The 24,052-nt window shown below is 39.7% G+C and overlaps 1 protein-coding gene across 1 annotated transcript; it reads right to left on the bottom strand.

Annotated features, from left to right (window-relative positions):
- Window positions 1-312: 312 nt before the first annotated feature.
- gpr78b (G protein-coupled receptor 78b) lies at window positions 313-16,248 on the bottom strand. Its single transcript, XM_067449372.1, has 3 exons — window positions 15,317-16,248; window positions 15,103-15,216; window positions 313-1,751 (listed from the first exon to the last, which is right to left on the bottom strand). Exons 1-3 carry the CDS (start codon window positions 15,982-15,984, stop codon window positions 1,514-1,516), a joined length of 1,020 nt encoding a protein of 339 aa, XP_067305473.1. The 5' UTR covers window positions 15,985-16,248; the 3' UTR covers window positions 313-1,513.
- Between the last annotated feature and the right edge of the window lie 7,804 nt (window positions 16,249-24,052).

Here is a 24,052-nt window from a genome sequence, read left to right as displayed (position 1 = left end):
TTTGAACAGACCCCTTTCAACTAACTGCCCAATTGCACAGCCTTAAGAGCGTGCATATCATGAATGCTGGGTCTTGTTTTTTTTCTGACAATCTACTGAACCTACTGGTAACTTGTTTGCCACTTAGCAATAAAAAATATACTAAAAACCTTGATTATTCTGGTTAGTCACATTGTACTGCTATTATTTTGAACAATACTGTATATATATATATATATATATATATATATATATATATATATATATATATATATATATATATATATATATATATATATATATATATATATATATATGAACTTGGGGGTCACACATGATTTTGATCACTTTGAGTTTTGTTTTCTAAAAAGTGTTTCTTTAAAATTTATTGCATTTTTTATAAATTGTTTGTTGATTTTTTTATCAATGATTTATACACTAATTGCCTGTGTAATAAATTTAATAAAGGAGTAAAGCAAGATTGCGGACCCACTGGCCTTTTTCTACTTGACTAAGGCTGAAACTATAGCGTCTTTCTTTTCTAATATGTCTAATGTCTTATTATAGTAGGCCTAGATATGATATTTGTGGCTACTATGCCACTGTCCTTATAAGGATCAAATATATGTCATCTAATGACATAAGATTTTACGTCATTATAATGTTCTGCATTTTGCTGGTGTCCTTCTTTATCTCAGCTTGTCTGGTATACAATCAACAGTGTAAACTATTTTCTTTTGATCTAGATTTTCTTTTGGGCTTTCATGAGCTGTATGCCAAAATCATCAGTATTAAAACAATAAAAGACCTGAAATATTTCAGTTGGTGTGCAAATGAATCTAAAATATATGAAAGTTTATTTTTTATCATTACATTATGGAATAATACTGAATCATATAATGAGTAAATAATTAAATTTATCACAATATGCTAATTTTTTAGAAGGACCTGTACAGTTCTATTCTGCTGAGATGGTGTCATTTTTAAAGGTTGTCTCCAAATTTGAAATGGTTATTTTGATCATATCGGTGTTGACTCCACATCAGTGATGTAGAATCAACATCGTAGTGTAACATTTATTCAACAATATTACCATTATTATTGTTAATTTCAGTATTGATTCACCATCATCAATGTATAGAATCAATTGATTTGTTTGTTGTTGTTGTTGTTGTTGAAATATCAAAATTGTTTCAACAGTAACTGAGGGTGCAAAAGTTATGTTGAAAAAAAATTATGTAATGTTGAATCAATGATAATATCATTATTTTGTGGTTGAAATGTCAACATTATTTCAATATTAACTAAGGGTGCAAAAGTGATGTTGAAAAAATATCACTTTGTAATGTTGAATCAATATTATTACAATTGATTTGTGGTTAAAATATCAGTATTGTTTCAACATTAACGGAGGGTGCAAGAATGATGCTAAAGCAACATAACTTTGTAACATTAATTCAATGAAATTGGCGTTGACGCATCAACACTGAATCAACGTTTTGTTCAATAATTACATGCAATTGTGAGAGTGCCACTAGCTGACTCTCTGGAGACTGTAGTCATTATCTGTGTCCATAGAGCTGCTTTGTCCAGAGGAAGGGTTTAAATCACGCTTTAACAGGCGATTGGCCAATATTATCAAGACCTTCTTGTACTGTTGCCGCAGGAGGGAGTAGACGAAGGGATCTGAAGCTGCCTTGCTGTATGTTAAACACTTGCTGACAATACCCCAGTGTCGGTTGACATCCACAAAGGGAAGCAGCTCAGTCAACCTTGGAAACAGAGACAAACCCATTAAACATAGTTTACAGCATCCAGACAAAAAAACACAACTCAATATTAATTTACCATGACTGTTGGTAGCAGTGAATGTGTTGTATGCTAAACGCATGCAAAAATTATTATTGTCTTTTATACACTTAAAGGATAATGCACTTAAAGATGTAAGATTGTGACCAAAACTGGTACTGCAATCACTTTCAAATTACTGTAAAGGTGTATCCCCTGACTTGAAGTTGCCAGATAGGCTGCAGGATCCAGCAGGAACATTTGTAGCTACAGCTGTGATAACTAGAGCTGAGCTGGCAACCCGGATGACACACTACTGACTTTGTGATTGGTAGATAGGTGGAGGGCGGCGCTTCAGGCCAAAACATAACATGTCAACATCAACATCAGCTGAGGGCTGCAGCAACAACTTTTAAATGAAAATATCCTGGCCGGACTACTGTTGTAAGTGATATAAGTATTTGAAATTAAGAGGATTTCTTAATGTCTAGTGACCATCAGTGTCACATGCCTGTCCTGTCTTGTGTGCACATGTGGGTTTTGTCAGTATGGCCTTGTGCATCTGTCATTGTCTGATCCCTCCCCCTTGTTATCTGATTAGTGTTGATTTCTCCCACCTGTTCCCTCTTGATTTCTTCCCTTTATAAGCTCCTTGTGTTTGTCAGTCTGTGTTGGATCCTTGTGTAATGTCTGCGTCTTCCGTCCTCCCCGTGATTCTGTTGGTTTGTTTAAGTTTATATTTTATTAGTCTATTATGTAGTGATGGCCAAATGAGGCTTCCTGAGCCACTGAGGCTTTCCAGCCCATTGCTTCACCAAAAGGTTCATTTACCTGAAGCCTCATGAAACAGTGTGCTCCCTAGTGACACCTGCTGTGCAAAGCAATGCATCGCACACAAATCTATTCATCCTGAGCAACCAAATTGTCATAGTGTGGGCACACCCTTTTTCTATTGCCTGTGTATTAATAAAGTATTTTACTCTGCCTGTATTAACCTATGCACACACAACTCACACAAACACACAACCTTGTGTTCAACTATTCAGTAGTTCTTTGGGTTAGTCATGACAGTGAATGCCCAGAATGATTGTAAATAAATTATTGTGAGTGCAGTGCTTATGGGACTGGAATTATGGAACAGCAAACTGCAACAGGGATGGGAAAAGCTTCCCCTAATACAGTCTAGTCTTATAATAATATTAATAATAATAATAATAGCAATAATATAAAATAATAACACTAGGCCTACTACTAAAATATGAGGCGCTGTACAAGCCATAATTCATTCTGGTACTCTCACACACATACATTCTCATTTCACATATATATATATATATATATATATATATATATATATATATATATATATATATATATATATATATATATATACATATATATATATATATACATATATATATATATATATATATATATATATATATATATATACATACATACATACATACATATATATATATATATATATATATATATATATATAATAATTACGTAGTATAGGTATTACAACTAGGCTAATTTACTCTAATAATCTACTGAACTATGTATAATTTACTCTAATAATCTACTAATTTAAGTATAATGTAATATAATATATATAATACAGCTATGATATATAATGATATCGCTACTACATACAACCAACACCTCAACACCAATGCAAATGCTTACTGCAAACCCCACAAGAGGCGCGAGGTTTCGAACCACTTTTATCCGAAAGCGATCCTCAGAATGAAGCAATGACGTAATCAACAGAAAACGAGGCCTCGTTTGTCATCGTCACGTGATTTTCACGGAAACGATACAAGCCTCGAATCGGGGCTTCATATGGAACGCCCCTTTTTGCTCGACACAAGCTCCGGAGCCTCGCTTCAGATGTCCCATCACTACTATTATGTGTTTTTCCCCCTCGTGGGTTGTTGATTTGAGTTTTATGTTTTGTTTTTGTAAATAAATCATCTTTCTCCTGCACATGAGTCCTCGCACCATTTTCCCTTGTTTGTGACGTGACAGAAGGATCCAACCGTAGAGGACTCAGCAAGAGGATTGTTTATCTTTGTTTGTTTGCTCTTTGAACTATGGAGCTAACCAGGCACGTACAGGTGATGCGGCAGGTGAACTCTAAATACATCCGCCAACAGGGGGCGGGTGTAAGAGAGTTCGCCTGCCAATTCCTTATTGAGGTGCATCACCTGTACCTCAATGAGACAGAGAAGGCAGAGGTGTTTAACCTCTGCCTGGACATGCCTCTCAGCCCCATGGAGGTTGAGAGAATGGGAACCCCGGACTTTTGGGAGTTTGTGGAACAGCTGGACTCCAGTCCCTCTAGGACCAGGGGCTGGATAGCTCCGGTGGTTCCTGTTCCAGTGGCCCCAGTTCCAGTGGCCCAAGCTCCGGTGGTCTCTAAGAGGAGGAGGAGAAGGAAGGCTCCCTCCGTGCCTGTTCTTGTGGTCCCAGTTCCAGTGGTCCCTGTGCCGGTGGTCCCAGTGCCGACGGATCGTATGCCGGTGGTCCCAGTACCGGCGGATCGTGTTCCGGTGGTCCCGATTCCGGTGGATCGTACTCCGGTGGTCCCAGTACCGGCGGATCGTGTTCCAGTGGTCCTGAAAAGGAGGAGGAGAAGGAAGTCTCCCTCCGTGCCTGTTCCGGTGGTCCTAGTTCCAGTGGTCCCTGTGCCGGTGGTCCCACTGCCGGCGGATCGTGTTCCGGTGGTCCCACTGCCGGCGGATCGTGTTCCGGTGGTCCCACTGCCGGCGGATCGTGTTCCGGTGGTCCCACTGCCAGCGGATCGTGTTCTGGTGGTCCCAATGCTGGCGGATCGTATTCCGGTGGTCCCAGTGCCGGCGGATCGTGTTCCGGTGGTCCCAATTCTGGCGGATCGTGTTTCGGGTGTCCCTGTGCCGGTGGATCGTGTTCCGGTGGTCCCTGTGCCGGTGGATCGTGTTCCGGTGGTCCCTGTGCCGGTGGATCGTGTGCCGGTGGTCCCTGTGCTGGTGGATCGTGTTCCGGTGGTCCCAGTTCCGGTTGTCCCTATGCCGGTGGACTCTGTTCCGGTGGACGCTGCTGGGCAGGAGATGCCTCCCAGGCGCCCTGCTCTCACCGCGCTTCCCAGGCGCCCTGCTCTCACCGCGCCTCCCAGGCGCCCTGCTCTCACCGCGCCTCCCAGGCGCCCTGCTCTCAACGCGCCTCCCAGGCGTCCAGCTCTCACCGCGCCTCCCAGGCGTCCAGCTCTCACCGCGCCGCTGAGGCGTCCTGCTCTCCGTGCGCCCCTGAGGCGTCCTGCTCTCCGTGCGCCCCTGAGGCGTCCTGCTCTCCGTGCGCCCCTGAGGCGTCCTGCTCTCCGTGCGCCGCTGAGGCGTCCTGCTCTCCGTGCGCCGCTGAGGCGTCCTGCTCTCCGTGCGCCGCTGAGGCGTCCTGCTCTCCGTGCGCCGCTGAGGCGTCCTGCTCTCCGTGCGCCGCTGAGGCGTCCTGCTCTCCGTGCGCCGCTGAGGCGTCCTGCTCTGACTGACGCCTCAGCACTGGCCTGCCCGCGCAAAACCAGCAAAACCAGCGCAAATGTGACAAGTGTTCCTAATTCATCTAAGTTACAATTAGTTTACTATAGTCTGTTAAATTAATGATTATAATAGAATACGTTTTAAGGTTGTCACTGTTAAAAATATATATAGACGAGTAATATTGAGAAGTACATTGTAGAAAATGCTGATCCTTTCTACTGGTTGATTATTCGTCGATCTATTGGTAATGCCTCAGGGCTTCTGTAGGGGGATTGCATGCGCGCGCTTCTCTTCCTCATTCAATACAGACGAGTGAAGGCGAGAGCTGCGTCATGTGTGTTTTCTAAACCTTCTCCCGTTACTTTTCCCCTTTTTAAGGTATTTACCAATCACAAAGCAATGTAGATAGTAACATATGTTTATAATACATTTCGTTATGGTATTATGGTTTTATATGGGTAAAATATGCATTTTTGCATTGTTTAAAGAGTTTCGTGCTAACTGCAAATATGTGTAACTTTATGCTAGCATTTGGAGACCTCGTGGCTCCATCTCGGCATATATGAGTGTTTACTGTGTCATATGTGTTTAAGCTGGTTATTACTAAATACAAGTACACATATGTATGCTGTAAAGTTATTTTGTATACGTTATCACTACAAGGGTGAATTCATGTGATGCTGAGATACTGAATACTGCTGAATGCTGTTAAAAGCACAGTTAATATTTTTGTCACTTGAGAAGTCATTTAAAAAAGGAGTATTAAAATGTATTTTGATAACTGTTTAAAACAATTAACAATGTATATGGTAATTAAGTTAAAAAGATAATTTAGAAAGCATTAAAAATGTGTTTGTGGTTGATGTTGAATGCTGAAATGTATGTTTTATTGTATACACTTTTCAAAAGTATTCAATACAGACGAGTGAAGGCGAGAGCTGCGTCATGTGTGTTTTCTAAACCTTCTCCCGTTACTTTTCCCCTTTTTAAGGGTACAACATTTGGAGGCACCGCTGGGATGTTTGGCTTGAGGATCACCCCTGAGCTGTAAGTGGAGCCCTTGCGTCAATCATCCCTTCAAACAACCCAGGTATCAGAGAAAAGAGTTCAGCAAGGGCAGTGGAAGTGGTCTTCAGACGAATCTGGCACCTTGTATCCTGAAGTGAGCAAAACTGACCACTAGGGTGTAGCAAAAAGCCATTAAGTCAGACTAACTATCATTTTACTGTCTGTGCCCTCTTATAAAATGGAGTCTGAGCTAGAGAAACTGCAACTGGAGATTAAAGGAGCGTTGTACAAACTGACTATCGAGCAGCTGATTAAAGTATGCAATACACTGCAGATTTCAGGACCAGGGAAAGAACATGTAACTGGTAAAACTCGCAGTCAAGTGATTTCACATGTAATAAAGTATCTTGAACGGGAAGAATTAGCCAACCTAGAGGATGAGGGTATGTCAGACCTTCTCAGTGTACATGACATAATAGATCAAATCAATACGGCAACAGACGGAAGCGAATATGAAGTTTCCAGCCAAATTGAGTTACAGGAAAATCTACAGAAAGAGGTAGAGGCGCTAAGGCTTTCGTTGAAAGAAAAAGAGAATGCAATGTATGACCTAATGAAAACAAGCATGAACCCACCTGCCAGTTCCAGCAAGCCAGAGAAAAATATGGCCCCAGCATCCCCTAATGGCTCCATGTGGCGCAAAGATTTTAAGATATCTGGCCAGATAGGCGAGCCAGGGCAAAAAGATAAGCTAACATTTTCTAGCCTGGCCAAACAAATTGAAACTGGGCTCAGCAAAGGCTATCCAGAGTCAGAGATCATTGATGCTGTAATCCGTGCTATCACACCAGGTCTGCAGTTACGAAGTTACCTTGAAGGGAAAGACAAATTAACACTACCTGCCCTCCGTAGAATCCTCAGGTGTCATTACCAGGAGAGAGGTGCCACAGAGCTATATAAACGACTCACTTCTGAGGTTCAAAACAGTAAAGAGACCCCTCAAAACTTCCTGCTCAGGGCAATGGATCTGAGACAAAAAATCCTGTTTGCTTCTCAGGAAGCTAATTCAAGTCTAAAATATGACCCAGTACTAGTCCAGAGTCTGTTTATGCATACAGTCCTAACTGGCCTCCAGAGCGATAATATTAAAGGTGACCTACAGCCCTACCTCCTCCAGACAGATACCTCAGATGAGCTGCTGTTGGAGAAATTGAACATTTCATGTGCTAATGAAAAAGAGAGGCAGGACAAAAAGAAACATGCTGCCCCATCACGTGTAACTAATGTGAATACTGTACAGTCAAGTGAAGTTCCGATGGAAAAGAAAACCGCCACCTCACAAAGTTCAGCTATACTTCCCCCCGATCTCCTCGCAGAAATCAAAGAAATGCGCTCTGACATGGTGCTATTAAAAGACTTGAAAGCTGAGATCTGTCAAATCAGGGAAACCATACAAAGACCCACCACTGCACCGCCACAGTGCCTCTCACCAAGCAGAGAACCAGCAATTGTGCCCTCCCCTTACCCAGTGTTTTCACCCTCACAATCCTTACCGTATAAAGCCGATTCAAATGACATGCCATTTTACCACCAGCAGTCACCAACAGCAGCGCAGGAATATCGACCAGCATTCAGCCCTGGGCGAATAAGAGAGACGGCCCAGTTCCAGCAGAGGTTTGCACCACAGAGGTTTTACCCAGCACGACGCCCTCAGCCAAGGTGTCTCTCATGTACTCAAGCAGGTGAGGAGTACTGTCAGCACTGCTTCAGGTGTGGAAGCAGTGAACACTTTAGAGCAGGTTGTAAAGCACAGAGACCAGTAGAGCCTGCTCGGAGAATCCCTTTAAACTAAGAGGGGTTGCTCCCATGGGACATGGAGCAACCAGTGATAGCGATAAGTCCCAGTTTTGTGCAGGCTGTAAGGAAGAGAAAGGATGGAGGGAATTAAAATGTTGTTCAGTTTGTAAAATCACCCTATACTGTTCAAAAGAATGTCAGGGAAACCATTGGCCCACACACAGAAGACTTTGTAAGCCATATACATGTTCAGGTATCAAGAAGCAGGGAACTCAGTCACAAGATAAAGTCAAGTGCAAGGAAAAGCGGGCTCCAGAGAAAATACCTACTGTAAGTGAGTTAGTGGGAAAGAAGTGTGTCATCTGGTGTTTCCTGCACAAAAAGAAGATCCAGGCACTTTGGGATACAGGTTCACAAGTTTGTGCTATCGATGAGGTATGGAAAAATAGCCATTTACCTGATGTTCCTCTCAGAGATGTATCAGAGCTAGTTGACCCTCTTGACCCTTTGCAAATCGAAGCAGCCAATGGAACAGAAATGCCGTATGTCGGATGGCTCGAAGTGTCCTTTAAACTTACTGCTGGTGACGATGAGCTGAGAATACCCATGCTAGTGTTAAAAGGCAAACAACAACAATGTCCTATTATTGGCTTCAATGTCATCGAACGTCTTGTCCTAGATAACCTACAAGATCAAACAAAGCGTGTGGATAATGACAACCTTGTGAAAGCAGTAAGGATGGCTTTTCCGTATCTCAAGAAAAACAAAGCCAAAGTCTTTATTAATGCAGTGAGTGTAGGACAGACATGTGACTATAATGTGAAGACAGCCAATGAGAGAATCAGTGTGCCTAAACGTACCTCCATCCAAATCGAGTGTCGAGTACAGGACCCACTTTTCAAAGAGGATACGACTCTTATCTTTGAGCCTGATGATAATCCACGTTGGCCTGAAGGACTAGAGTTTTGTGACACTCTTGTGTCAGTGAAGGCAGGGATGACCCCAAAATTTATTGTCACTGTGCAAAACCCTACAAGTCATGACATTATGCTGTCAGGAAGGACTGTTATTGGAACTGTACAGTCAGCCGGATCAGTGTATCCTGCCAACATATTTAAAAAAGACAATCTACCAACCGCCTCCATTCACCATGTCCAGGCTCAGGATTCTATTGGAAGTACCCCTGCCCAAGAACAATGGGAACCTCCTGTTGATTTGACTCACCTTAATGAACACCAGAGGCAGACAGTCAGTCAGATGTTAAGAGAAGAGTCAGAATCATTCTCCAGGTCTGATAATGACATAGGCTGTGCAGAGAATCTTCAATTGGACATTTCACTAAAAGACAGTGAGCCAGTGTCAAGAACGTACCTCTCTGTTCCAAAACCTTTATATAGAGAGATGAAAGACTATTTACAGGACTTGATAGCACAAGGGTGGGTTGAAAAGTCGACCTCTTCTTACTCCTCTCCAGTTGTTTGTGTCAGAAAAAAAGATGGTACTATGCGCTTGTGCATTGACTACAGGGAGCTCAACAAGAAAACCCATCCAGACCGCCACCCCATCCCCAGAGTGCAGGACATTATGGACACCCTGGGAGGAAACACCCTCTTTTCACTGTTGGACCAGGGTAAGGCATACCACCAGGGATTTATGGCAAAGGGAAGTAGACATTTAACAGCTTTTGTTACTCCATGGGGCCTATATGAGTGGGTTCGGATCCCATTTGGACTCATGAATGCACCTGCAGCATTCCAACGTTGCATGGAACAGTGCTTAGAAGGCTTAAGGGATGAAATTTGTGTGCCATATCTCGATGATGTTCTTGTGTTTAGCAGAACGTTTGAGGATCATGTCAGTGACGTCAGAAAAGTGCTGCAACGGCTGAGGGAGCATGGGATAAAACTGAAACCCAGAAAATGTGACCTGTTTAAGACAGAAGTGCGGTACCTTGGGAGAATTGTGTCTGCTGAGGGAAACAGAATGGACCCTGCTGATACTGCTGCGGTAAGAGCCCTAAAAGATAAGCAACCAGGTACTGTTGGCGAGTTGAGAGCAATTTTAGGACTGTTGAGTTATTACCGGCAGTATATCAAGGATTTTTCACGTATTGCCAGCCCCTTGTATGACCTGCTCAAAGCACCTGTCGAGACTGAGACCCTGAAAAATAAAAAGGGAAAGTGGCAAACAAAACGAAACAGTAGAGGAGTTCCATCCAACACGACAATTGAGTGGTCTGATGTGCATCAGGCCATTTTGGAACGGTTGATAGACTGTCTTATTCAGCCCCCTGTTCTAGGTTTCCCAGAATATTCCCAGCCATTCACCCTCCATACTGACGCTTCCAACCAGGGGCTAGGGGCGGTATTATATCAAAGACAGAATGGAAAACTACGTGTGATTGCTTATGGCTCCCGTACCCTGACTGCAGCAGAGAAGAATTATCATTTGCACTCAGGCAAGTTAGAGTTTCTAGCTCTAAAGTGGGCAATCACAGAGAAATTTCGCGACTACTTATACTATGCACCATTCTTCACTGTCTATAGTGACAATAATCCACTCACCTATGTGCTGTCCACTGCTAGACTGAATGCAACAGGCTGTCGCTGGGTAGCAGAGCTGGCCAACTTCCATTTCACAATAAAATACCGCCCTGGTAAAGAAAATATCGATGCAGATAGTTTGTCCAGGATGCCTTTGGATGAGGAGACGTTTATGAAAGAATGTTCAGAGGAAATGTCGTATGATGTGATTGGAGCAGCGACACAAGCAGTGGAAAGTCAGGATGAGTCCAGCATATCTTGGTCCATGGGTATCTCAGCTGAATGTGAAACGCTAGCTACAGACAAATTACTCCGTCCACTAACAGCAGGACAAGTTAAAAATGACCAGAGGAATGACCCCACTGTGGGACCCGTGGTTCAGTTCAAATTGACAGGAGATAAACCATCAGGTCACGAACTAAGGCAGCTCAGCCGACAGATCACAAGCCTTCTTAGAGAGTGGGACAAACTGGACATGAACGAAAACGGGGTATTGTACAGGAAAACAGCAAGCAGGAAACAACTGGTGCTTCCAGAAAAATATAAAAGTACTGTGTTAAAGGAGCTTCACGATGAAATGGGCCACCAAGGTGTAGACAGGACTACGTCACTGATCAGAGATCGGTTTTACTGGCCCTATATGCAAAGAGAAATAGAAGATTATGTCACAAGGAAGTGTGCATGTCTTAAACACAAGAAGCCAAGCCGTGAGACCAGAGCCCCGATGACGAGCATTGTCACCACTCAACCATTCGAACTTGTCTCAGTAGATTTCTTGCATCTTGACAAGTGTAAGGGTGGCTACGAATATATTCTTGTAATCATTGACCACTTTACACGTTTTGCCCAGGCATACGCCACAACTTCAAAATCAGGAAAAACGGCAGCAGACAAAATATTTAATGACTATACACTGAGATTTGGCTTCCCCACAAGAATACACCACGATCAAGGTGGTGAATTTGAAAATCAACTGTTCACACAACTGAAAAAGTACTGTGGAGTTGCTGGGTCAAGAACTACTCCCTACCACCCCCAGGGGAACGGACAAGTAGAGCGGTTTAACCGAACGCTACTGCAAATGTTAAAGACCCTCACAGAGAGACAAAAAAATAACTGGAAAGACTCCCTAAACAAACTGACCTTTGCATACAATTGTACTCGGAGTGAAGTGACAGGATTTTCCCCCTTTTACTTACTATACGGACGTTCCCCACGGTTGCCAGTCGACATGTTATTCAACTTAACCTCAGAACAAGGAAACTGTAATCACCATCACTACATGGAAAAGTGGAAGGCGGGCATGGAAGAAGCCTATGAGATCACAAGAGAGAATGCTCACAAAGCTACGATTAGGAGTAAGAAACATTATGACAGTAAAACTAAAAGCTCAGTGTTACAACCTGGAGACCGTGTTTTAGTCAGGAACATGACACCTCGTGGGGGTACCGGAAAACTGAGGAACCATTGGGAGGATATTATCCACACAGTTGTGCGCCAAGTGAATCCAGATATTCCCGTTTATGAACTCAGACCTGAGAAAGGAAAAGGGAGATCAAGAGTTTTACATCGTAACCTTCTTCTCCCATGTGACCATCTGCCACTTGAAACGACACTGCAGCCACGAGCCAGGAAAAGGAATGTGGAGCAAATAGAGGAAGCAGAGCAGTCGGACGAAGAGGATGATGGAGATGAGTATTATCCAGTGTCACTTCAGCTGCAATCTGAGCTTTGCTCACCTGAGACGATGAACCCTGTGTGTAGTACACCTCCGAAGCTCGAATGCACACAGCCGGAGGAGAACATGCCACCTGAGCCAGATAGAGAACAAGGAACGACAAACCAAATGGGAACCTCACCGGAGAGAGAGGACAGTTTTGTTGAGGATTTGTCTTTGGAGGAACCCGCCCCCTTGCTTGTTTCAAGTGGTGAGACGCTTCAGCGGCCCAGACGACAGCACAGACGGCCGAGAGTTTTCACGTATGATAAGCTTGGATCACCAACCTGCCAAAACATTAGGACATTACAAGGACAAAATTGGAGGGTTCCGTGGTCACACATCGTACAGCCACATCACTTCCAATACTTATGTTACTAAGCACATGAAAGATAGAAGCTAAAATGAGTAAATGCATACACATTACACATTCAAATGGACTGTTCAGTACAGAATACACATTCAAATGGACTGTTCAGCACAGAATACACATTCAAATGGACTGTTGAACATAAGGTGGACTGTGGTTACACCCTACACTAACATTCATATGACACTGTTGCAGTGAATCACACCACACTCGTGGACCCTTGTTAAAGGGGAGTGTAAGTTACTTGACCATGTTGCACAAACAGAACTGTTAACAAGGCAGTCATGTGCCTAAGTGGACGTGAAATAAAGATCAAAACAGGGAACAAAGACATTCAATGATATTGGGTACTTACCTGTGCTTGAAGGAATGTATGAAAAGAGTTCCAGTCTGTAATATTGCACTATATAAGATACGATGTAGCATAAGTGTTGATCTGAAATAACTGTGCATTGTGTGTTGATTAATAGAGTATGGTTTAAACTTTTTCTATTTTTATTTTATTTGCACTAAAGGTCAAAAGGTTACATTCGGATGTTGGGGACAACATCTATTTTGAGGGGGAGTATGTGACAAGTGTTCCTAATTCATCTAAGTTACAATCAGTTTACTATAGTCTGTTAAATTAATGATTATAATAGAATACGTTTTAAGGTTGTCACTGTTAAAAATATATATAGACGAGTAATATTGAGAAGTACATTGTAGATAATGCTGATCCTTTCTACTGGTTGATTATTCGTCGATCTATTGGTAATGCCTCAGGGCTTCTGTAGGGGGATTGCATGCGCGCGCTTCTCTTCCTCATTCAATACAGACGAGTGAAGGCGAGAGCTGCGTCATGTGTGTTTTCTAAACCTTCTCCCGTTACTTTTCCCCTTTTTAAGGTATTTACCAATCACAAAGCAATGTAGATAGTAACATATGTTTATAATACATTTCGTTATGGTATTATGGTTTTATATGGGTAAAATATGCATTTTTGCATTGTTTAAAGAGTTTCGTGCTAACTGCAAATATGTGTAACTTTATGCTAGCATTTGGAGACCTCGTGGCTCCATCTCGGCATATATGAGTGTTTACTGTGTCATATGTGTTTAAGCTGGTTATTACTAAATACAAGTACACATATGTATGCTGTAAAGTTATTTTGTATACGTTATCACTACAAGGGTGAATTCATGTGATGCTGAGATACTGAATACTGCTGAATGCTGTTAAAAGCACAGTTAATATTTTTGTCACTTGAGAAGTCATTTAAAAAAGGAGTATTAAAATGTATTTTGATAACTGTTTAAAACAATTAACAATGTATATGGTAATTAAGTTAAAAAGATAATTTAGAAAGCATTAAAAATGTGTTTGTGGTTGATGTTGAATGCTGAAATGTATGTTTTATTGTATACACTTTTCAAAAGTATTCAATACAGACGAGTGAAGGCGAGAGCTGCGTCATGTGTGTTTTCTAAACCTTCTCCCGTTACTTTTCCCCTTTTTAAGGGTACAACACAAAACCCTCCCCCTTGTTATCTGATTAGTGTTGATTTCTCCCACCTGTTCCCTCTTGATTTCTTCCCTTTATAAGCTCCTTGTGTTTGTCAGTCTGTGTTGGATCCTTGTGTAATGTCTGCGTCTTCCGTCCTCCCCGTGATTCTGTTGGTTTGTTTAAGTTTATATTTTATTAGTCTATTATGTGTTTTTCCCCCTCGTGGGTTGTTGATTTGAGTTTTATGTTTTGTTTTTGTAAATAAATCATCTTTCTCCTGCACATGAGTCCTCGCACCATTTTCCCTTGTTTGTGACGTGACAATCAGGGCCATTTTATGAAATACATTTCTTACATAGTTCCTTTAATATTAAACCGTTTGATAACTTAATTGATCTTTCAAAGAATCCAGTGATAAACATCACTTGCCTTAATAGGCCCTTCAGGCATTAAAAGTAAAATGATAATTTGATAATCACTCAAATTTTTAAATAACTGTTCATTCTCAAGTGAAAAATGAGTAGCTTACAACAGTTTTACTTAAATAACACTTATAAAACAACAGTTTTAACTATTTATATCGGGAAACAATATTAATATTGTTAGCGTCATCTCACGCCGTTTCAAGGCACTTTTGTATTTTTCAATAGCAAAACATTTCTACAACCAAGCAATTAAGTTTATAATGCACAAGTGACTTCCTTGTGTTCTTCCTCAGTCTCACTATATATATATATATATATATATATATATATATATATATATATATATATATATATATATATATATATATATATATATATATATATCTTCAGATGTCTATGATAAACAATCCTCCCAGATAATTACATTGATAGTGTTTGTAAAATTTTAATTTTAAATAGTAAGCGGCCTACCTTGTAATAACATAAGGGGCGAAACAGATGATGAACGAGCCAATGAAAATGCTGATCTTCTTAGTAGCGCGCTGTTTTCTCCTCTTTTGTTGTGAAAGACAGCGCTGCTTAACACTATTCAAAAAAGTTTTACAAAATATTAATGACACACAGTTAAATGGGAAACCTTGGCAAACTTCCCCATGAATAAATAAGAATAAATGGTCATAAATACCTTGGATGAATATCTACCAGTAAGAAGAGAGTCTGCATTGTTATAATGTCAATCCTTTTGCAGTGAAAGCGTGCAACTTTTAACACCTTTAAGTATGTAACGCACAAAATCAGGAGCGAGAGCATGAAGCTGGTGGCATGAAAGACAATGGCAAACACAGTAAACTTAGTCCGGGCGCTCTCCTCGCTCAAATGCAACGTGCAGGATGCGTAACTGGGACTGTAGTCAAACCATGAGAAAAACACCGGGATGAGAGAGAATGTGAACGAGTGAAGCCACGAATAACACACCATAACCAACGCGTCCTGGTAGCGCATTTTGCTTGTGTAACTCATCGGGAAAACCACGGCGATCCAGCGGTCTATACTAAGGGCTGCCATGCTCAGCATGCTATTGGCTGTCAGAAAGGTCTCCAGAAAGCTGAGCGTGACACAGAGGCAGTAACCAAAAGGCTTCTGGTGCTTTACAATCCCAATTAAAGTGGACGGCATGTTCAGGGCAGAAATCAGTATGTTGCAAAATGACAAGTTCATGGTGAACACCCCTGGCACCTGTCGGCGTATTTCGCTGCTGTGGATGAAACACAGCAACACCAGTAAGTTTGACAACAAAGAAACAATCGCAACCACAACAATGAACAAAGCAAATAGAATTTCCGCAAAGTCCATTTCTCACTTCAGAAGTCCCCTTGCCATGTATTTTCGCCAGTTTGTGATGAATTTTATCAGCATAATTCTTCCTCTGAGACAAAATAATTAGAGTAGTCTAATAAGTCACATTAGGATCAACTCGCGCGCGCTGTCCAGAGTACTGAAGCATAATAGCGACTGCACACTTCCCTCTTGAAAAAAATAAAAATAAAAATAAATAAACAAAGGGGGAAAAAAAACCTTTTCTAATATGTTGCATTTTAATGGCGGAATAAGAGCCATTCGCTGTCCATGAATCCTGTGCGTTTTAACACTTGTGGTGACGCTCAGGGACTCCATCCCGCTTGGCTCATGCGCACAAGGGCCGCGACGGTGGGAGGCTGTTTGTACAAATACTGAAAAGAAAGAAAAAACATTTAAATATTGGCTAAATGTACACAAGAGCAGCGACGTTGATCCTGTAAGATGTCAAGAGTCGCTGTGCATTCATGAACTGCTGAAATGTCAATCAATCTGCTATAGGTTGTTGTTTGTTTGTTTTGCACTATGCTTTTTTTTTTTTTTGCATAACTAGGTTTTTGCATAATGAGGCATAAAATGCTACTTGTAATTTCCTTGATGGGAAAGTTTTAAAATATGTTTCTTTTTAAAATTCATATGAAGTCATAATAGATCTTGATCTGTCACACTCTCAGAAAAGAAGCACTTGTGAACATCCAGTCGTTGGCATTTCATTGGCTTTTCCCCTCCAGATTCAGCAGCTTAATTTCACTGTAGAATCGTCTGTAAACAAATCTCATCAGGCCCAGCTGGATTTGCAGTCATTTGAGATTAAACCACAATGCTTTTTATTCTAAATTGGATCCGACAGGAATGGTGCCACACACTTATAAAAGGTCTCTTTTATATGTAATATTATTGCATTGTTATAGATCGTTCTGCTTATGTGTACGTGTCTAACTGAACACGCATAGCACACTGGACTCAGACATGTGAGCAATGTCCCAATGTCCTTCATATGGATGAAGGATGAAGGCCATTAAAAGGTTATGGATGTTTACTTTTAAAAAGCATATTACCTCCAAGTGCGGCACACCCATCAAAACCTAGCGTTTTGGAGAGAGCCTCAAAAGCAGTGTAGAAAATAGCCTAATACTTATTAGTTATAATGTTTTTGAATGTAAAAACCACACAAACGTCATTAGTTGACCTCAGACAACAGTATAAAAAAATAAAACAAAGCCTGTTCATGAAACCTTTAACATTTAAAGCTGCTGTACATAACTTTTTTTGTGTTCAATGTTTACAAAAATTATATCTGAGAATGTACAACATGAATCCATTTTCCAAACTGTGCTTTTCACTAAGACACATATCGGCTGATGAATTTCATCAGCATAATATAAGCATTTTGGGACCGGTCTGGTAGGAACCACTGGAGGAGCACAGTCCCTGTGTGACATAAACTGAGAGAAGTAGCTCAAGCTGCAATGTTTTTTCCACAAGACACATGCAGTTCGGACTGCAGCTGTAAGCATTTTTGCTGCCCTTTTTAAATAATTCTGCCTATATTATACAGGCTTTTTAAGTTTTTTGAGGTATAAATCTAATTTACACTTATAATTTGGAAGATATAGGAATGCCAAAGGAAGCTTATTCACTGGTCTTAAAAGGCCATTACCCTGAAAGTTTTATTTGAGAGAACAAAAAAAGAACAAAAAAACATTTTTGTTTAACTGATTTGACACTAAATTTCAATATTTCAGCTGGGCTCCTGAAAAAAATGACTTTGTGGTATGGTAAAAAAAATGGTAAAAGTTTAAGTTGGAACTATATATCTTAAGTAAAATGTACACAGTCTATTCATGTAAGCTCACCAATCTTAAAACTGAGTATGAGCAATATACCATTAACCTTGTTTTATTCTAGAAAAGATCAGCACAATTTTAACCAGAAAAGTTGAAAACATTTTATAACAGACAGTACACTAAGCACTTTGAACTACTGCAAGCTTTTATCACACACAGATATCAAGATTCAGCCTAAGAATCTCAACAATGGTGACATGCTTCATGCCACAATGCATTCTGGGTGCATCATGCAAAACTCAGAAATATCAGCAATTGGGTTGGGTTTTGGGTTTTGTAATTGGATGCAATGGTAATCTGAGTGAAAGTTACAATCTATAGATGCGTATTGCCAGTGCAATTTACTTGTGTATTTTACATAAAAAATAAGTGGTTCTAGTAAGTAAATATTACTTAGAATAGCCCGAGTAAAGATTACAAGCACTTTCTGTGTGGAAAAAGTTGCCTAGCTTTTTTTAAGTAAATGTCACTCAAAAAAAAATTCAGTGTATGCTGAAGGAGGTCCTACAAAATCTTCATGTAAAATGTGGTGCTTTTATTACCTCAGTAATGGTATTAAAAAAATTATATCTTGTAATTTATAATTTGTAATATGTGTAAATTGGTAATATGTGCACTATACCCAACTGGTTCAAAGGGTGAAACGAAACCAGTTAAGTTGTATCAACATAGAAAAAACAAGTTTACATTATCAGTCTTTACTTAAAATCATTAGTTAATTTTATTAATTACTTTTGAGTATGTTTTATATAATTGTAATAATACTTGCTCAATTAAACACCCTGAGTCATCTGAACTTACTCCTCATTTTTGGAACCAGCATTCCTTGAGTAAGCAAAGTTTGGGTTAATCAACCGGAGTTCAAGGTATACGTGCTTTCTCTGCACTTACTCGGCCATCATCCATATGTCACAGGTCAGGGTGGGCACTTAAATGACCGGCCATCACCCCTGACTTATGTACCACTGTGAGGAGCTGCACCACAGGACACAGCAGGTGGCACAAAAAAGGTAAGTATACAATCTCTTTATTTACTTTAAAACATATCTTTAAACCAACTAATGGCTTCAGCATTCTCTTTCACAGGATCCCGATAGGGGAAAAAGGGAATAGACTTTACAGTTTGAACAGAGTTTTTCACTAAGCTATGGAAAAAATGGCAACACTTTAGTTTAAGGTCCAAATTGCACACTTTTGCATGCTTACAAACATGCATACCCATAGGACATTGGCTGTTTATTATTACTTATTGAGCAAATATTAACACTATACTGTACATGCATTAATCGTACCCAATAATGTAGGCATGTTTATAATCACTGAGATCTCAAATGTTAGGAGGGTTGGGGGGCATGCTCCCCTGAGAACATTTTTATTTCTATCAACTAATCTATAAAATTAGATGCTAACATTGTTTATTCATTGTTATTATAAATAACCACAATACACAGTTGCCTGATTTTAAGTCTTTATTCAAGATAAAGACTTAAACACAGTTTAACAAATAGAACTTACCGGTTTGTAACACACCAGTGACCAAACCTGTATAGAGGGAATGCACGTGACGTCATCGTCAGCTGGAGCGACTGTGATTACGCCCCACTGAGTGGCAAAAAGACTGAGAGGCAGCATTGGTTTACAGCTATGGATTACAGCGAGAATGCAGTGAAAACACACAAAACCAGGCCCGGCGCCAGAAGGGGGGCAGGGGAGGCTTGTCCATGGACCACGTGGACATCGCTGTTCTGGACTAGAGATGGACTTGATAATAGCGTGTAATTTTCTCATTCAAACCACTGCCATTTGCTGCTGCTTCTGCTTTTAGAGTGAAAAGCTGCCCATAACTGCTTGTCTAGGATATGTAATCCTCTGTAAGAATGCGTAATAATTGCATATTATCAGGAGCTAGAAAAAGATCCAATGTGTATCTGCATTTGCACTCGTCAAAATCAATGTCGAAATCAGGCTCCTAAAAATGTCAGGAAAACACTATTCCTGGCTGCATATGTGAAGTAGAGGTGTTCGATTCCAGGTTTTTTGGAGTCGACTCCGATTCCTGACTCCCACTATGGGAGTCTATAGAATCGACTCCTCGACTCCATTTACTTCACATCAAAACAGGGTAAGAAATCAGAAAAAAATTGCTGTTGTTACATTAAATTATTTCCCCCTGACACAAGGTCCTAAAATCCTCTTATTAAAACTGCACACTTTTAGCGGGGCCGTCCAAATTAGTCCAATTTAGCGATGACTTTAGTGGCTATCATGTTTCTGTATCTATTACCAATAATTTTATAGGAAAAGTCACGAAAAAAGATGCTTGTCGAGTGATGGCGCTAAACGCACATGATCATTGTCTTAAAAGGTGAGTTAAAGATACTTGCCCATACATTCAAAAATGCACACTATTGATGCGTTTCTTCTTGATGTCCGAATTTTTATGATTTATGGTTAGTTTAATGACGTTAACCATGGGAAACCAAATGAATCTATATTTATTGCAATAATATATACAATCAATTAAACTAAAGCTAGCATGGAGGAAGCCTATAATCACAAACTAAAGTCGCTGTGATTGTTTTCCATCTTTGTGGTATTGTAAAATCTATTACATTAATTCGTGTAATTTATACATTGTAAAATCAAGATTATGTTGGAACTATATATCTTATGTAAAATGTACACAATTTATTAATGTAATAAATTAACTGAGAAGAAAGAGTACATGTTACTATATATTTACAAATAGTATTTAATGTTTTATAGTCACAGCACATTCACCTAAAAATACTAAGTAAATTTTAATCTGAAAAGCAAAGTGTGTTTGAATCTGCCGCCCGTTTTTGTTGTTGCTCAAAAAGATCCCGGTTCAGTGGCAGAGACGGTCGGTTTGGGATGTCGCTTTTACATGGCTGACTTATTCTCGGTAAGTTCTGACCTTTCTATTTTAGATTTGTGATAACGATGTACTTCGTTTTGATGGTTTGATTATTGCATAGACGTTACGGTTTAAAATTGACTAAAAGTGAGTTTTAATCACAATAACGGTAGCTAAAGCTAAAGCTTTATCCACTTCTATAAAGTTGAGACTGGTGTTTAGTCAAAGATAGAGGGGATTAAATGTAGTTAGCCACGTTCTTGTAGAAAAAGTCCCCCTGTCTGGTTAACTTCAGTGGGTTAATTAGAGTCTCTTGAAGCATCGAAAATACATTTGGGTCCAAAAATAACAAAAACTACGACTTTATTCAGCATTGGCTTCTCTTCACTGTTTGAATCTTTATTTGAGGATTGAACACAAACACGGAAGAGAAGACAATGCTGAATAAAGTCGTAGTTTTTGTTATTTTTGGACTCAAATGTGATACATTATGAAATATATTTGGCTGAACTAACCCTTTAATGTTAGTTATGCCACTGTTGGCTGCTGATGTTTAGTTGAACCATACATGGTTAATTCTACAGTTATTGTAAATTATAATGAATGTACCTTAACTACTAAATCAATTAATGTGAACATTACTGATTTAATGGTTAATTGTAAATTTTGACATAATAAACTGTTCAACTTTATTGTATTTATGTGTGATTTGTGATAAATGTATTTGATGCAGAGAAAATTATTACATTTATTTGGTTTAAAATAGCAACATTTACATAATAATAGTGAGTAATATAAATTAATTCAACTAAGTAATTCAAAATGTCAAATGGACAAACATTATAAAATCTACTTAATTACTTCATAAGAGTAAATAATACAGATTTATAAAATTTTCACAATAGTAATGCTCCTTTTAAAATTAAATTTACTTGATTACTTTTAATAAATACCACATGCTAAGTTAAATATAATTAAGTAACATTTACTTAATGTCTTTGCAAATGTTACATTTATACTACTATAAGTACATTTTACTTGATATTGGCAAGTAAGTTGTACTTGATATCGCAGCAGTAAATTTTACTTAGAAAAACTGAGTGCAAATTGTTACAAAGATTTTATCAAGTAAATCTTACAAGTTGTTTTTATCAGTGTAAGCACTCAAATAAATGTGTGTGACATTTTCCCACGCAGCTCTCTTACGCGGTGCGGTGTATTAGGCCTTCTTATTACCTTCGTAGTACCTCGCGGGCTCACTTCATTTCATTCACTCCTTGCTTATAGTGCACTCAACTGCCATGCACTTTAGATGAGAGATTCAGTTAACGATCAGTAAACGAGCGATTTCGGACACAGCAACAGAGACGACACTGAGAGTCGATTCTTGTACTGGAGTCGACCCCGACTCTGGGGCTATTCAGAGTCGAGGAATTGACTCTTTTGGAGTCAATAGAGTGAAGTTGAGTCTAGAGAATCAGTTTGGGTTGAGTAGAGTAGAAGTAGAAAAAAAAAAGCTTCTGCTCAAGAACATTTGTTACTCCAACAATACTACTTGCAACTTGCCAACAAAGGACTTGTAGTTTTCCAACAGTTATTGTTATTTTCCTTTTTTTTATGTTTGTACATAGTTTTTTTGTTTTGACTTTACTGTGGGATTTGCACTGTCTGCACAATAAATTCACCTCAACTGGGATTCCTGTCACCTTGGTCTTATTATGCCTCTGATCGCGAGTGCGATTGCTAACAGTTCTGAAGGCCAAAAAATTAGATAACAATAGCTTGAAAACCATGTCACTGGGCAGTAGATTGTTTGTCTTATTTCCACATCTCTCTTTTTCTCTGTTTTTATCTTGCCCTGTCTCTTCCCCTCATAACGCTGAGCTTTGACTGATAGTTTTTTTCCATTTTCATCTGTGAATAAAGTAAACATATGGTTATGTTTAACATACTGATATTTATACGTTTTATGAATAATTTTCTTAGACACATTAATTTACTGTTTATTAAAGTTTTAAGTTAATTAAATTAATTCACAATATAAACATATTCATTACTAATCTTATAACCAATATAGGATGAAAAAACAGGTGTTTTTTCTATTTACTGAAGGTTACAAATGGATTTATATTGTGTATGTGTATTTACAATACACATCTTATGCGTAATCTGATGAAACTGGCTTTGTTAATATTTCTTGTTCGTTCATTAGGCCTACATTTTGAATCACATAAGCATATTTTCAGTTAAAATGGTGAAATTAGGCAAAAGTTTATTAATTTGCCTGAATATTTTTTTCTTTGGTTTAACATTTCTGACTTAAAGTCAGCATGAATGTAAGTTGAGATAATCTTTTTCTTCTTATTGTGACGTATAGCCGAGTGAAACGGCCTCTGAAATTAAAAATGTAGGGCGGGGCTTGATTTCACCCTTCGGGATCTGATTGGATCGTTGGAAGTTGGGCGTTGCTAACAAAATGGAGGCAGATCCCTCCACACAGGCGTCTGAGAGGCACAGAAACAAGACAGAGCACGATAGCCCCACCCTCATGCAAAAGCACATGACCGGGAGAGAAGAGAAGTCGTTTCCAAGGGGGTAATCTAGCACTCGGAAAGCGTTCGACCCATAGGGGCCCATTGCTAACCAAGCCATCACCTGCTGTTAGCATCCCATTGACTCCCATTCATTTTTGAGTCACTTTGACAGTGAATAACTTTACATCTACGTTTAAAGACTCCATTTGTCCATTGTTTATTTCTAAAGAAACACGACAATGTATAAAAGGCTCCATTACCTTGTATCTTACACTATCGCCCTGCAGAAGCTGTTTTTGTAAAAAATAGGCTAACAATTGCATCATAACCAACGCGACTCTGTCGCACAGGAGAGAAATTACCGTAGAGACAGGAGGAGACGCTCGCAGGCAATCTTTTACTGTCTATGAGGCAGTCGAGGGGACGTGGAGACATAAAGTCTGATAAAGTCATGGGAGAAGAATGAGGAAAAGCCCATAATGAGCCAAAAGCAACGGAGGAAAAAATGTAAACAACGTGATTCAGATTTTTCTTTCCACAACTACTAGAAGACCTACAGCTGTCAGACAGGAGGCTCACGTCACATCTACGTCGTCAAGCTCAGTCTGAGCCTGCGCAGTTCGCTCAGCCATAAGGAAGTGAGTGCTCCTTACTGACATCACTTTCCGCTGTTGAAGTCAATGGGATAGCTCTGTCCATTTCTTTTACTGTCTATGGTCGTTTTGAAGGGGAAGGGGAGGTTAATGTATTTTATTAAAGATTATAAGAGTAAATACATTTTTTTTAAATTGATGAAGTGTACAGAT

Source organism: Pseudorasbora parva, chromosome 1, assembly GCF_024679245.1.
Source record: "Pseudorasbora parva isolate DD20220531a chromosome 1, ASM2467924v1, whole genome shotgun sequence".
Classification (NCBI taxonomy): Eukaryota; Metazoa; Chordata; class Actinopteri; order Cypriniformes; family Gobionidae; genus Pseudorasbora; species Pseudorasbora parva.
This window is presented reverse-complemented; position numbering and strand designations above follow the sequence as displayed.